At 39.6% G+C, this 15,968-nt stretch overlaps 1 protein-coding gene across 1 annotated transcript in view; it reads left to right on the forward strand.

The window, feature by feature from the left end:
* MYO10 (myosin X) overlaps nucleotides 1-15,968 on the forward strand; it is a 312,628-nt gene that overhangs the window by 50,780 nt on the left and 245,880 nt on the right. The window contains exon 2 of the mRNA XM_082257742.1: nucleotides 5,656-5,754. Coding sequence (XP_082113868.1) covers nucleotides 5,656-5,754 — 99 coding nt within the window. The remainder of the gene's footprint in view (nucleotides 1-5,655; nucleotides 5,755-15,968) is intronic.

Raw genomic sequence — 15,968 nt, forward strand, 5'->3', positions numbered from 1 at the left:
ATCTGATTCTATGGCAGGACCACCAGGAATGCAGAAAGGATCACTGGAGGTCGCACCCCACGAAAATAGAGTGAGGAAGTGTTTGGGAACATAAGGACAAGGCGGGTTGGTACCAAATACCACCGTGTGAATATTTTGACGTTCGCTTCAATAAGTGTGACATTGACAATCCCCTTGAAAGCTTTGTGGAATATTCGGTGCCAGGCATCCGTTTTCAGCGTTTCTAAGCTTTTATCAGAGTTAGAGAGCTTTTACAGCTGAAAAACGCCTCTCGAAACCCACTAGTTCTGGGTTTTTTCAAGCCAGAAAACGCTCCTGCCAAAAACTGCTGATAACAGCCTATGTGTGCATGAACACATAGGATAACATGCTGGGGAGTTTACTGGCTGCAGAAAAAAATGTCTGACGCCAAAAACAGCAGCTGTAAAAACATCCAGTGTGCATGAGGCCTAAATGTTCTCAATCATTTCTAGGAAAATGTATTGATTCATTGATAAATTGTATTTGTTAATGCACTTAGTCCACACATTTGAACCTGACCTTTGCAATCCCCTATATAGCAGCGATCAGACTGGGAAAGAAAAGGTTAAAACTAAGAGACAACAAAGTATTATACATGCAAATTTCTTGACAACATGCTGATACAAAGAGAGAGCAGAGTGAGCAGAGAGACAATCTCAGGCTTATTAGTCTCCAGCTGCTCCTTCACTGTCTATTCAACAGGCTGGTGGTGGACAGCACTGTACTCTATAGGCTGGAAAATAAAAGAACTGTAAAGCCCCGTACACACACACAGATCGTCGTCATACAAACGTCGGCGGACGAAAGATCTGCCGATTGTACGCGTGTTAGTATGGTGCCTCCGACAGCTGTCTGCACACAATCCGCGGACAAGAGTCTTTCTTGCAAACATGAAAATTTTTGTCTGCAGACACCAGAACGGACGATTGTTTGCCTGTCAGTACAGAAATCAGCCGACAGACCGCAGATTTGCAAGACTGGGCATGCTCAGAAAATAAAAAACACAGGGAAAGTTAACCATTACATGACATCACTTCTGCAGTCAGCTGAAGTCTGCGGACAAAATTCTTGTGCTGTCCTTGTGCTGTCTTTGCACTTTTCAACAGACACCGACATCCCGGGGAGAAAAGACGAACATTTGTATGACGACGATCTGTGTGTGTGTACGGGGCTTTAGTTGGTAGAGATTTTTGCCAGAAGAGATTTGTGTACACCCAGCACACATTGGTTTAGTTCTGCTTTAACAGTAAGTGGTGTTGTCTACTTGGCTGTGCTGTGTGGTAAGGCCATGTAAATGAAAGAACTAAATTAAATGAAATACTATTATTTTTGCAGGTAAAGCAGCTTCCTTAGTTTATATTCTTCTAAAATTAGGAGGGCATTTGACTCATTGTGATTTAGGCAGGTCATAGATGGTGCAAATTTCTTTCGGAAATCAATTTGCAGAATTCCCCGATCAAAACAGACAGTGCTGACAGAGGAATCCCTTCTGCCAATCAATTATTTGCTCCCGGCGGGTTGGGGTGGGAAAGCCATTCTTGCCAGGAAAAGATAGTGATCATTGCTAGCAACTATAGCAGCTGCTAGCAATAATGGCAAGTGAGTCCCGCAGGCTGGTTGTACCCAAGTTAAACAATCAACTTGGTACATTTAGCCTGCCCACACATGGTTCAAATCTCATCCGATTCCTTCTGCCCGGCCGTAATTCGAACTGTGTATGGCGGCCTTACTAAAGCAGCAGCGAAACAAAATTTAGAAGAAGTGGGTTTTTACTTTCATGCTATCAGGTGAACACAGCTCCTCCTATAGTAAATCAACCTCATTGTTTCTTGGATGATATACTCATAATTTGCTTGGATTGTTTGGGACATAAAGAAATGTTATTACATTTAACATCTTTGCTGTTTTATCAGAATCTGATTGTTATTCTTCAAAATCATCAAAATAGTAATATGCAATTAATATTGAGAGTAACTAGTGTATTGTTAGATAAGGGCCCATGTGGAGGAAGTGACATTTATAACATAAACAGTGCTGATATATTTTTACAGAAGATATATATATTGTTTACAGAGGATCTACTGCAGCAGACCCTGCCTTTATTTTTTTAATAATCTATAGTGGCCTTCACAAATATGGTCCAACAATGCAGTCACTGTGCTTCCGCAGGTACAGAATAACTACAGTTCACATATTTGAATGTTTTCGTAAATATAATACTGACATTGAATTCCTTGTCCTGCCACTAGCTTTCTTCATTTTCAAATTGCAATAGAAATCTTTTGACAGCCATTGCAAATGGAAAATTAAATATATCAATAGTTTAATCAGACTACAGGTATTTTCCATGAATGCTAAAGTATTATGTAACAGCATGTTAACAATATGACCTACGTCATTGAAAGTGAAATAGTTGCTTCACCATTGTTTGGTAGCGTGTTTTATAATAGCAACACAAATACTGTAATGTATAATGTAATCACATTGTACTCATTTTCCCATGTGCATATGTGCAGCACAGCAAAGATCTCAAATGTAAGAGGCAATGGCGAAAAGAGGAAAAACTCTGGTGTTAATAGTATTTTTTTAGGATTTTTAACATCAGTTAATCATTGTAATTTGCAAGCAAGAATTTTAAAATATTTTATAGTTCCTTTTAACTTTTTTTTTTTTTTTTTGTTCACTGTTTGCAGACAGATTTTCTTTTGATCTATTACCGGCAGCATTATCACATGAGGATCAGTAGTGTTGCCCAAGTATTCCTTCTATGAAAGACGAGCAGACCATGCACTTTACATGGTAAACTAATGTTAGATAATAATCAAGGAGCTGCTACAGTCACTTTAAATATTCAGTCATATGCAAGGTGCATCTTTGCTTGCAGACAGAACACTATAGTGATCAAAGCTTGGCCCTATTTAATTTTGGGATGGAATTCCAATAGGTCCAAATGCAGGTATCCTACTTTTGCTCTGCGTAAGCTGACATCAGACAACAAATATCATGTGTGTGTGTATAGATAGTTTTATTAATAAAACTCATCATCTTTGGAGAAAGCCATTCCACAGACAACAAATGGTGGGGAGATTTACTAAGACTGGAAACTGAAAAATCTGGTGCAACTCTGCATAGAGACCAATCAGCTTCCAGGTTTTATTGTCAAAGCTTAATTGAACAAGCTGAAGTTTGAAGCTGATTGGCTACCACACACACAGCTGTATCAGATTCTGATTGCTTCAGTTTTAGTAAATCTCTCACACTGTTTGTTTTTCTACAACCATTCAGTCCTGTAAGCTTCACTTTTTACATTCAATCAATCAGTTGTTATTGATAAAGGCGAACATATAGGTGATATGGGAAAATGGACAAACTCATCAATAAATAAAAAAGGCTCAGTTGGTGATGTACATTTTCCTGAAGTTTGAAGGCTTGGCTTTTTGTTACATTTGTAATAATTCACAATCATATTTAACTGTTGTTATTTTGATAGCCTACTTAGATTTGGTAATGTAAGCCATCATTTACAGTAATGCTGGGTTGGCTAGGAGAATATCCTGCCAACCCACAGGGATAGAAGATGGGTGAGAAGCAAAGAAAAAAAAGAAGGCAGAAAAAGGTGTGTGTGGGGAGGGAGTGTACATTGAATAATGCCTCGTACACGCGCATCGATTATTGGCCAGGAATTTTCGGCCAACGTCCGATCGGCCGATTTTCAAGCTTGTTAGTATGATGCTTCTGACAACCGACTCCGACTTTTCGGCCAAAAAAAATCTGGTGTGCAGGCTATAAAATGTTTGTTGGCCGTCAACACAATGGCCGATTTTCCGTCAGTCAGTACAGATTTCGGCAGACAAAAATCTGATGAGCATGACTGGGCATGCTCAGAGAAGAAAAAACACACGGAAAGTAAACCAGCACATGACATCACTTCTGAAGTAGATTTTTGTTGGCCGAGAAAATTCGTGTGCAGTCTAGGCACATTCCAACCAACAAAACACCACTCTGGACAAAAGTCGGATGATCGGTCGGCCGATAATCGTTGCGTGTGTATGAGGCATTAGTCCCAAAGCAGTGGAGCAGGACAAGAGGGGAGACAAATGTTTCTGAACATCTAATGCTAAGCATAGAGGAAGCAATTTTCTTTCCTGCAACCACGAGTCAGTGTTGATGGGGGAATCCCTCTGTTGGAGCCATTGTGTCCTTCCATTGTGGGCAGGGTTATCCATCCCCGCCGGGAAAACACAGTGATTACTGCTAGCGGCTATAATAGCCGCTAGCATTTATCACATGTAAAATCTGACAGGCTGATTGTACCCAAGTTGATCGATTGATCAACTTGGGTACATTCAGCCTGCCCATACAAGGTTCACATCTCAGCCGGTACCCGCTGAACCGGCTGGAATTCAAACTGCCTATGAACGTCCTAAAATTCAGATCAGGGTGGAGGTTAGGCTAAAGGTTTGCAATTCATAGGTTCACAGGCAGGATCAACAGGTATACACTATGATACAGGGGTAACTAAAAAAAAAAACAAAAACGACAGTGTTAAATCTTAAACTCAAAAACAAAAAAAGTTGTAGTGGCTTCATTCGGGTTTTTTAAGCTGTCCTCTTTGTTTTCACTTGGTAATCCTGCAAATAGCACACTTGGTTTCCCTTTTTATACATGTTTTTTTTCTCCACTGTTTTATTGGGGGCAGACATAGTTGCCACCCAGGCTAGTTGCCACCCAGGCTGAACCTCAAACATCGTTGACTTGGTTTATCTCCATTACATGACAATTGATGGGACCAGTAGTTTTCACAATAAAGATAAGGTTATTTGAGCTTGTGTTAAACCCAAAACCAACAATTAAGCATATTGCAGTTTACCAATAATTAGGTGCGGTAGCTCTATTAGTTTTCTTTTTTGGGCTTTGTTCCCTCTGTTTTTACACCTGGTGATCTGACCAGTAACAGACCTCCTGTATTAGAGTGACCCCGCACAGGATGAAGGAGCAAGGAGACACCTTTGGACAGCAGCATTGTCAGTCTGGGGGGGGAAAGGATTTTTAGATACAATAGCAGATTTAGATACTCTAACAAATTGAAATCAAACTCCAGCTAACACTTTTTAAGCAGGTACAGCAACAGTTTTTTTTCTTTTGGGATAAAGGTTTTTGGATTTATATGTACTTTAATGATAGTGGCAGACTGTATCATACATATTATTTTTTTATTTTGTCAATAGTTCATAATAAATAACACCTCCTATATATTTTAAGTGGGAAAATATAAAACATATTAAAATGAATCTTTTAGTTAGGAACTTTGTGGGGCTCCTCTTATTATTTATGGTGATAATTTACCTGTACATTTGTAATACTGCCTGCTTTGTACAACAGATTTGCATTTAAAAATTGTAAATTCACAACATTTTCCAGAACAATGAACTGCATAGTATTTGCTTAGGGGTTATTGACCCTTGTGGGAAATATGCGATGGAACCAGTCAATTATTTATGAAAACTACTTTTTTCACATAATCTGATAAAAGAACTTCCATTTTTGTTTGTTTAATGTCTTGGCATATTGTAACAAAATATTTGTTTCTCCATTTTTTTAAATTAATTGAATTCTTTATATTTTTTTCTCCAGGGAACACAAGTCTGGTTACGAGAAAATGGCCAGCACTACCCCAGTTATGTTCAGTCCTGCGCTGGGGGTGTCGTTGTATTTAAAACATATTATAATCAGGTAAGCACCTACAATAATCTTCATAGTTCCTAATGGTGCATGATTCTACTTCATTTTGTATTTCAGCTTTTGCATAGTCTCACGGAATATGCATGTCATTTTAGCATATTTTTTTGAATTCACATAATTTCCTGTTGTAGTCACTAGGAGAGACCTACTAAAGGAGTAGTAAATTTTATTTTAACAAAGTGAATGTTCAATTATCTTAGGGTCTAAATGTCTAAATATTGCTGCGCTAATTTTTAAGATCATAAATTAATAAAACAACATTAAACTTGATATATAATTGAAGCAGCTACGCAAATGATTTTTGAAAGAAAATCACTAATAAAAATTGAGGTGGGGGTGTAGCGCTCCTAATGGAGACCAATATAAACAGTCCATCAAGCAATAAATGTCCCAGTGAAACTATAGCATCATACCAGCAAGCTTGATAGTGAGGAGAAGTATACAGTAGATCCACCACCGGAAAGAATCTGATATGCCCTTACCAGACCAATAGATCATGAAAAGCAAAACAGCAGATATAAACCGACGATCTGAAGCACAGTCTTCTCCCTTCTCACTGGAAGCTTGATAAATCACCTGCCGATCTTAATTGTACAAATGCAGAGTGGCAGAAATGTCTCATAGTGTATCAGAGCCGGTGTGATGTTTGTTTCTAACCCAAAAGATGGCCGCCGTTCTTCCCAATTGCGCATGCGTCCGTTTACCAGGGGCTGCGTCCGGCGTACGTTTCGTCACGCGTAGTTGACGTCATCAAGGGCGTCAACTACGTGTGACGAAATGTACGTCGGGCGCAGCCCCTGGTGGACGGACGCATGCGCAATTGGGAAGAACGGCGGCCATCTTTTGCAAATCAAGGAGACATTACATTTTAAAGGTGTTTCATGTTACATCATATTTACTCCACCTCGAGGAAAATTATACCCATACTAAATATTGATCCAGAAGTGTATGCACAAACACATACATGTTCAATGAAGCTTACGTTAACATTCAAAGAGTGCATAGTGACATTCAGAATGATTGTCATTTATTTGCATACACAGACAGTAACTAGCTGTGATATTTACACTTTCGGGGACTGACATTTACATTAAGAGAGTTGAACACATAGGCACTTAACATTATTTACCATTTTCACACTGGCTGCATCTGAACATGAGCTCAAGAAGAGAAACAGAGCTCTAAAGGGTAAATAGGACCCTACACTGACTTTCCCTGCACTGTTTAGTATTGTTCGGCTTCTCCATTTAAAAGTTGGCCATTGATTATGGGGGATAGGCAGTGGCTTTAGATGCTATCAGTGATGTACTGTATATATATATATATATATATATATATATATATATATATATATATATATATATATATATATACATACATAAAATTATTTAAACATAATATTAAATGTACTAATTTTAAAACAAGAATATATCAAGAACACACTTCATATAAATCAAATTATTTAACGTTAAGTCCATTTGCTCATTTGTTCTGTAAGGCATTGTGATTGAGACAAGAGATATGTGTACAATATACATCAGTCATTATAGACTTTGCCACCTTACATGAAGACCAAGTCAAGTCATCGGATATACAAAAAAATTCTCTTCCATGGCTCTTCCCTTTCTGTTTTTCACTGACTGAGTTGTGCAGCCATGCCTACAAGATGGTGATGATAACATGCTTATTCTTGTAGATTTCCTAGCTATCATGTACAAAAAGTGTTGCTGGATGTGTCTCTTCTTTGTAAATGTATCAATACATGTAATTATATAGACCTATGGAGAGCTTAGCAACTATTGTAGAGCTGCTTTGCACATATTTGCTTATTCCTTTCATGGTCTGCTTCATTTTTCTGGAAAGGCATGTCCTTTCATAAATACGCATAATAAGAATGCATTATGCCATCCATGAATTAACGAATCCTCATACAACCTCTTGGCAGCTGCGACTCTTCAAAAGGTAGACACAAATCTTTATGAAACCTTAAAAATGTTTTAAATAACTGTATGGGGCAGTGTTTGAAAAAAAAAAGAGATTTCAGACACTCTTAAACTTGTATTTCAATCTGTACTTTTGGTAATTTTACGATTGTAGAATTACAGAGAGCAAAAAAATGGTTGTATTCGATTGCTGTCCATAAGTCTCAGGCCTTTGCATCATGTTTTTTTTTCTGTCATTTTAAATCAAATTTTATTTAAAATTATTCTGAGAACATATATGAATTGTCATTGGTTTTAAAGTGTATCTAAACCTTGACAGTTTTTTTGCTGTTTGTATTTCATTGGGAACATTTTTTAATCACTTACTGCCTTAAGACACTACAGGAAGTTAGAGGAGATTTTTCTATAGTAAGGGAAATCCTCACTTTGATGGCTGTCCCCACCCATATTCCTGTTAAAGTGACAACTTATAATTTTAGGTTTTACCTTTCTTTCAGTTTAGGTGACCATGGTGATTAGGACAAGTAGATGAGGGGAATCGCCCTAGCGAGGACACATACACAGTTTAGTGACCTGCCAACACTTGCAGCTGTATTCTATCAGCATTGAGGAAATGGAAAGTGAACTTGCTACCTAGGGCATTCAGTCTGATTCCTTCTTATATTTGATTATTTGCTATGGACAGTGTCTCCCAGATGCCCACTGGGCATGTGTGAGCAGCGCTGCACTCTGTGACTTGTCCCAAAGTCTTCTATGACCTGTCATGTTTCCCAGAAGATTTCAGGAAGGAGAACTTCCGCTTCTGATCACCTAAGGCGACTATAACGGAAGTGGGAGCAGGTTCCTGTCAAAATAGGGTACCTGCTCCCCTCCCCCTTCTCCCCAAAAGCTCTGTTTCACAAACAGGAGCCGAGGAGGACGCCCTAAAGTAGACGTTCCACTTTTGGGTGGAACTCTGCTTTAAGGTGAATGTTATAATTCTAGTGCCAGTTATACAACAATGTACTGTTAAAGAACTGCAGGAGCCTCTGAGGGGATATCTATAATTAAGAGCAGACCCGAGCAAATACCAGACTGCCTTGGCCCCATCCGGTCCCTTGCCTCTCCCTGTGTGGCCCCTGGTGGCTCTGAGGAAGAGGCTAGGCCTCGAAAAGCGTCAGTCATCTCATCATGAACGATTATATGGACTAAACACGGACTTTTGAGCAATCCAGCTTGATACGCTTTACTTTTATCTACGTCTGTGAGTAGCCATTTTTTATGTCATTTAAATAAAGCCTTATATTGAGGATAATGCGCTAGGTTGGTGCGCCCTTTTTTGTTCTTCTTGCTTTTAGTATCGGTGGACTACCCCAGTCCGTTAAGGGCAGCAAGACTCTAGCCATCTGAGAAGCCAGTTGTCAGTCCCGTGAAGTGTGTGGTCGAGGGGCCTGGATACCAAGCGCAGGAGAAGGGTGGTTACACCTTATTGTTTTTTGGAGCTTTCATGTGTGGCCCCTGGTACCTGGGGCCTGTGCCTTTGTATACCCTCCTCCTCCCTCCACCAGAACACACTGATCAGTGCCCACAGCCATTAGCTGCAAGCACGGATTGGATGTTGGTTTTCCAGCATGTCCCTTCAACAAAAGCTTCCGTCAGACAGAGCTGCAAAGATATTGCCCTTTTCCTGCTGAACTGTCCAATATTCTGCCCTCTGTCACATGTCGGTCATAGACCATTTCTCCTACAGGGGAGCAGTGACAATATCTGCGACAGGTGCCAGTTATCTACCTAATCCTCTTCCACTGTTACAGCTGGCATCCAACACAGTTCCAGCTTCTCATGTGGTCCCTTGGAAAATGTATTTACCCGTCCCCTGCTTTCGAGTATGCTCATTAAACTTTGATCTACTTTAAAGCGGAGTTCCACTCAAACGTGGAACTTCTGCATTAAGGCCTCCTGACATGCCACATTTGTCATGGCATTTTTTTTTTGGGGGGGGGAGTGGGTACCTAGATTTGACAGGTACCCAGTCCCACTTCCGCTTGGGCCTTGGCGGCTCAAGTGGAAGTTCTTCTCTCCCCCTCCCTTCCTGCAATCTTCATGGACAGGTCGGAGGTCCCAGAAGATTTCCCGTCCACTCAGGACGCGTGACTCGTGCATGCGCAGTGCACACCCAGCTTTGAAGCCGCAGGCTTTCACAGCGTGGCGCCCACAGTAGTGATACCGGCGCCACGGGGAGAAGAGGGAGAGAACCGGGGCTCTGGATGGCCACATCGCTGGACTGTGGGACAGGTGAATGTGTGTTTATTAACCTCTTCCCGACCACCCGCCGCCTATTTACTGCGGCAGTGCGGCCCTCCTGAGCAAACCGACGTAGACCTACATCGGTCGCGCGCCTGCAGCTAGGGACGGCGCGTCCGCCCCTACTCGGCAGCGGGGACTCCAATGCACGGGGGATTACTGCCTGACACCCGCGATCGCTCCCCGCTGAGAGAGAAGAACGGTCAGCTGTTGTAAACACAGCTGACTGTTCTTCTCCCTGGAATGATCACAGAGTGCCTGTGATCTTTCTATAGTGGAACACAGGTCTCTGTGATCATTTCACAAGCCACGTCGCCCCACAGTTAGAATAACTCCCCTCGGCTCGCATTTAACCCCTTGATTATGAACAGTGTTAACCCCTTCCCTGCCAGTGTCATTATTACAGTAACAGTGCATATTTTTAGCACTAATTACTGTAGTAATGTCACTGGTTCCCCCAAAAGTGTCAAAAATGTCAGTTAGGGGTCCGATTTGTCCGCCGCAATGTTGCAGTCCAGCTAAAAATCGCAGATCGCCGCCATTACTAGTAAGAAAATAAAAATGACATAAATCTTTCCGTTAGTTATTAGACGCGATAACTTTTGCGCAAACCAATGAAAATACGCTTATTGTGTTTTTTTTAAACCAAAAATATGTAGCAGAAAACAAATTGGCCTAAAATGTTAAAAATTTTGATTTATAAATTTTTTTTTTGAGAATGTTATATAGCAGAAAGTGAAAAATATTGTTTTTTTTTTCAGAATTGTCGCATTTTTTTATTTATAGCGCAAAAAATAAAAATCTCACAGGTGATGAAATACCACCAAAAAAAAAGTCTATTTGTGGGGAAAAAAGGACATCAATTTTATTTGGGTACAGCGTTGCATGACCGCGCAATTGTCCATTAAACTAGCGCAGTGCTGATTTGCAAAATATGGCCTGGTCATTAAGGGAGAAAATCTTCCGGCCAGAAGTGGTTAAAAGTCAGCAGCTACACTTTTTGTAGCTGCTGACTTTTAATAAACACAAAAACCAGTGGAACTCTGCTTTAAGTGCTTATTTAATGCAGATACTATTTACAAGGTATTGTAGTCAAAACTGTGTGAACGCTATCTGAATTAGCTAAACAATGTAACATTTCTTATAAGTGGCAATAAAAAGTAGAAGAAAATGCTACGATAAATTTACTTTAAAATGCTCCCTACATATTGTTTCCCATTGCCACACATATATTTTAGCATACATCACAATGTAAATACCCTTTTTTCCAAGTTTTTACATGCAATCACATGGTTTTAAAGCTCCAGCTTCTCAGTGTAAACGTACGAGTTGACAATAGGGCTTGAATTATGCAGAGTAGTGATGTCACCTGCCAGCTTCCACTGCTAGAGGCGTTGTCGGAGAGGGAAGGAATCGGTCTCCCACCAGCCCCACTTTTACACTGGGAAGCTTGAGCGTTGCATTCACATACCTGCATAAATACAATATATTAAATTGCAAGTTATAAAAAAATGTCCTTCTTCCAAGGTCCAAGAATAGTGTGTTTTTTAATCCTTTTCAGTTGAGTATCACAGACAGTACTCGACTGTATTGTTTCAAGGGCACTTTAGGCTAGTCAAAGCTGAAGGCAATGGGTATGGTTAAAATGTTATCTTAGAAGGTACCATACCTGCAATACATTTGGTGGTGGCAGAATTGTGTTCTAGGATTTTCAATCAGTTTGAACTGTCCACCTGAATAAATAAAGTTTATGGTGCAAAATACAGGAACTGTATTTGTAAGCTTTGAAGAAAAAAACATGTTTCAGCAGGCCAGCAATCTGAAACACAAGGCCAGAGTAATATTGGAGTGGCCCAAGAAAAAAAAAAGATGTATGCCAAAAAATGGATTAAAAGCAATTAGTAGCTGTGACCAGGCATGGAATGATCCCATTTGCATAAAGAAAAGAGAATGAAGGTTTCACCTTCCGTGCGCTTTACGCATATTTTGGCATGTTAGGAAGACATGAAAGCATGCATCTAATTTAAAGACTTGCAAATTTCTTTCTTTCTTTCCTCCCATTACTTTTCGGGAGGCAGCTTTCTGTTTTGGTTAATGTTAGCTGGATAAAACAATGGAGTGCGAGTGCTATGTGTTCATAAGCTGCTAGCACAAAAAGGTGAATATATACCTTCTAAACAACAAGAAAAGGAAACAGTGCAGCGCTGATAAATACTCCAATCATATATAGTCCAAATGAATAAAGTCCAATACGTATGTCACAATAATAATGAAAATAAAGAGGATGACAGGAGGGCCCTTAGATGTCACAAATTGGTGCAAAGTTCACATGAAAAGTCCACAGAGTGACAGACCACCCAAAACGGTGCGCTAGGCCCCTATCACACGGTCCGCCTCTGTCGGCAGACTCTGTGCTGCTTAGCTGGGGAACGATCCGCTGATCCCCACGGAGCAGGCAGGTGACAGCTCCCTCTCCGCTCTGTGTGCGGAGAGGGAGGTGTCAGAGCCCCGCTGCTCTCTATGTGGAATCGGATGAGAACGGACCGCGTGTCCGCTCTCATCCGATCTCATCCGATCCGATCCTCTGGACGGATGGAAAATAGGGTTTCCGATCGTCCGGATTTCACAGACAGGATCTGATGCGGATGGCAGCGGACATGTCTCCACTGACATCTGCTGCCCCATAGGGATGCATTAAGAATTCAATCAGATCTGCCTAAAAAACTGACAGGCGGATCTGATCGGATTGTTCGTGTGAAAGGATCCATACACAACACAGTGATCCTCCACCAGGTACATCTAAATGCTCACCAGATTTCCCAGGGAGCCAAGCCTAGAATCAAACTCCTGTGGGCAAAGGGAATACCACCTTACAGGTATCGGGACATCCTTATCTTCCGAGTAGATGCACTAAATAGATTGCTCATCACATGGAGCCAGAAAGATTTTTCATAGTGTAGTATGATTTATTCAGGTATATAGTAAAAACATGTACATGTTCTGGTTAATGTTAGTTACTTGTAAAAAAAAAGTAAAAGACAATTCACACCAATGCTTAGTTACTGCTCTATTTGTATGGAAATTGCCTAACATTTAGAATAGAAATATTGAGAAACATTTATATATTCCCTGGCTAGTATTACTTTTCAACCATCAATATATTTGTTCTTTGGCCCTCTTCCTGACTTCCTTTTTGCCCAGTCTCTCACCAGCCCTGGTTTAATTCCTTTGACACTAAATTCAAATTATCATGATTACAGAAAATTGTTGATGTTTGTAATTAAATAGCCTGGGAATTTTTGGCCCTCATGATTTGTACTAATACCATTTAGATAAATGACTACTTGTTTTAGTAAATCTGAACAATTTCTCATCTAATAGCTGCAGCACAGCTGTTATAAATCAAAGCCATATTACAGCATCTGCCAAAATAAGTCTACCTGACTTTCTGCTACAATAAAGTCTTTCATTCAGTAATATTTTGCCAGCAGAGGAGTTCTTTTTATAGACAGACCTAAACGTGGAAATTTCTGAATATAAATATAGCACACGAGTGCTGGAACCAAGCGTATACTCCAGAATGGTAATATAGTTTACACTGCCTGCGAGCAAGCTGAGACAGTTGTTAACTTTTGGCAAGTCTGGTTTACACTTTGGTCATTTTTATACCAGTTAGTGTTCCTTAAAAAAGTGGCTATTATTTACTATATAGTAAAATAATGGGGTATTATTCCATTCTGTTGATCTATGGCATGTTCACTAATTTGTGTGTTACACGATTTATGTATTTTAATTATTACTAAGGCATTTAAAGCGAAACCCCCGCCAGATATAAATTACACAAATTAATGCAGCTTTATATTCATAAATGCATTTTGGTAAGAGGTGCCAGGGTTAGTACCTGAATTTGAATTGATTTTACCCCCTGTAATCCCTGTACAGAAGGGCTCAGGATGGAGAAACATGAAAATGTGCCAGTCAGTTGGGCTGCATTCTTATGTGCTGACATGTAACATGCTGGTAGGTAGAGAAAGCAGAGTGAGTAAATGGATGATTTTACCACTCTTCTGCTGTTCTATCATTGTCCAATCAACAGGCAGCAGGGGGGTGGTGGTGATGAGGACATTGCTGTATTCCTTCTACCTAGGGACTTTAGGAACTTTGGGTTTGCATGGGGAATTTACTGTTACTGTTTACTCAGTTAACATAATTACACTGGCTGTTATTATGTGTGATAACTGATCATTTTAGTCATAAAAAATTGCAGGAACCCAGAAAGATTTCTCAGTAGTCATCTCTTTTTAGTCAAGTGTGACCGGTAAACCCAGTTAGACAATACAGTTAAATTTACATTTATGTAATTATTGCTTAACCTCCCTGGCAGTATGATTCTTTTGGATTATAGGTGCTGAAAGCGGTACCATTATTTTGCATGCAATTCTTGTAAATGAGCAGCCCAAACCAACTGTATACATTTATTATATATATATTATATATATATATATATATATATATATATATATATATATATATATATATATGTATATATATATATATATATATATATATGTATGTATACAAATATTATGTATACACATATTATATATATATATATATATATATATATAATGTATACAGTAGGTTTGGGCTGCTCATTCACAAGAATTACGTATATATATATGTATATATATATGTATATATACTGTATATATATATATATACTGTATATATATATATATATATACTGTGTGTATATATATATATATATATATATATATTTACATAAAAAGTACAGTAAAACTGCAGGAAAGGGCACTGGGGGGCAAACTAATGTGATTTTTTTTATTTTGAATGGTATCAGTGTGTTTGGTGTGTTTTTACATTTGAATTTGCCGCCGGTTCCACCCCCCTGCGAACGTCACGTTGCAGGAGACGGAAGCCGGGGCATGGAGAGGATCGGGAGGAAGATCTGCCGCGAGACACAACGCTGGATCCCGGTGACAAGGTAAGTAACCTCTCTTACAGGATCCAGCGATGCTTCTGGTGGTACCCCGAGTGTGGCTTGGGGTTACCGCTTTTGGCTCTGAAATGTAACCCCGAGCCATGCTCGGGAATACCGCTAAGAAGGTTAAACTTGTTAATACTCTGCTGAATGTGGCCTGGCCTGCACCTGCACGATCCCATCATTAAAGGGTCTGAAAGGGAAGTAGCAATTGTTGTCTTGAATCACCTGACAGCAGGTCTGGACCTGATTACTTAGGTCTGCCAAATTTGTGTGGCCATTACAGGGAGGTATCATTCTTTCTGGTGGGTTTTTTTAATTTGTTTTGCTCAGGTGACCACATTTTCCTATTGGGATCCTGAAAAATGTAGAACATTGCCCATCAGTTTCCACCCAACATATATTATCATCTATGGATGGAGACAAATTGGTTAAAAACACAACACACTTCAGTTTGCACCTATTACAGAACTATTAGTTCTGGATTTAGATAAATTGGTTTAAGCACATGCTGGATCTTCTGCCATTTATCATGTCCATTTTACTGTTAGGATTCTAAAAAACATAGAGCCCAGCCCTCAGTATTCACCTATAACATACGATTTTAGCTAGGAATGAACACAAATTATTTAAAACATGTGATGGTTGCTTGCTTAGGCTGGCCATACAGTTTGCAGCTTGCATTTGGATTTACCAAAACCATATAATATGAGGTCAAACCTAAACACTTTCAATTTATATGCAATCAGGCAGGCCCTTGCACTACATAGCTGAAGGTAAAGCTAAAGAAAATTTACCAGCTATTACCTTTTGTATAAATTGACCCTCCCTTTTAGATTGTAAACTCTAACGAGCAGGGCCCTCTGATTCCTTTGGTACCAAATTGTATTGTAACTGTAATGTCTGCCTTCATTTTGTTAAGCGCTACGCAAACTGTTGGCGCTATATAAATCCTGTATATTAATAATAATAACAAA

This window comes from Pelophylax lessonae, assembly GCF_965119305.1.
Source record: "Pelophylax lessonae genome assembly, chromosome: 5".
In the NCBI taxonomy this organism is placed as follows: domain Eukaryota; kingdom Metazoa; phylum Chordata; class Amphibia; order Anura; family Ranidae; genus Pelophylax; species Pelophylax lessonae.